Below are 998 nucleotides of genomic sequence, written 5' to 3' on the forward strand. Positions count from 1 at the left end.
ACGCAGCGCCGACGTCACGCTTGCGTCGGCGCAGCTTCTTCGAGGGCATGGAGAGCGAAATCTCGGCCACCGAGAGCGTTACGCTCAACGAGAGCGACTTGGCGTCCGCAGCATCGGCGTCCTCTTTGCTCAGCGACAGCGAGAGCTACGGCGTAGCAAATGCGCCATCGAAACCAGGCAAAGTGGCTCCATCCAAACAAAACGGCCCCAAGACGTCGGTGGAAGACCAAGAGCTACTGCAGCTATCTAATAACGCAGGTCGAGGTGAACGAGGACTTAAGCTGCTGCAAGATCTATGGAGACAACTTATGACATGGCTACAGTTGCTGTATGTTCCATGGGCTGCCCGATTCCCAGTCGCAGCATCTAAAGTGGGTGAATGGAGACAAAAGACCGCATGGATCTTAAAAGGTCCCAAAGATTGGGTCAAAATGTGGAAGGGAGACCCCAATGCCCCAGTTAAATACTGGGTTTATCCCACCCACTGGCTCACTTACGCCTCCATCAGCCTCGTGCTGCTTCAGATCCTTATTTACTGCAAGTTCCAGACTGTTTCATTTGATCTACGCGTCCACGAGTGTGTATTCAGAGAGAGACTGCTAGCTTCAGCTGATCTGATGCAGCGTAGTGCAGTGCCCAGTACCCACATGCAGCCTCGCGCAGCAGCATTGAGGTTCCTGGAACGTCGCTTCGAGCAACAATACAGTCCAGGAGCACGGCAACCTGGCCAGGCCAGACTGCCGTGGACATGTCTAGCTGTCATTCCTACGGGAAGTGACAGAGCTATGGCTCAAGCAACCGAGTTGGCATTCTTGTGGCCTCGAAGTCAAGTTGTGGCTGCAAACGCTCACTTTAAGATCGCAAGTAGGGTTCACGTCGCTGTGGGCGCCAGTCCACTCGATAGAGCAGCAGAGACACAAGTTGGGGTGTTTGCAGCCATGTTCCCATTAAGTGCGATGCGTCCAGTTTTATTTGCTTCTAGATTTCCAGATTTAGTA

The 998-nt window shown here is 53.2% G+C and overlaps 1 protein-coding gene across 1 annotated transcript; it reads left to right on the top strand.

Annotated features, from left to right (window-relative positions):
* Window positions 1–47: 47 nt before the first annotated feature.
* Window positions 48–996, top strand: PITG_18614 (uncharacterized protein; the record flags this gene model as incomplete). Its single annotated transcript, XM_002997492.1, has 2 exons — window positions 48–920; window positions 991–996. 2 exons carry the CDS (start codon window positions 48–50, stop codon window positions 994–996), a joined length of 879 nt encoding a protein of 292 aa, XP_002997538.1.
* Window positions 997–998: the final 2 nt, after the last annotated feature.

This window comes from Phytophthora infestans, genomic scaffold (assembly GCF_000142945.1).
Source record: "Phytophthora infestans T30-4 supercont1.73 genomic scaffold, whole genome shotgun sequence".
NCBI classification, from domain to species: domain Eukaryota; phylum Oomycota; class Peronosporomycetes; order Peronosporales; family Peronosporaceae; genus Phytophthora; species Phytophthora infestans.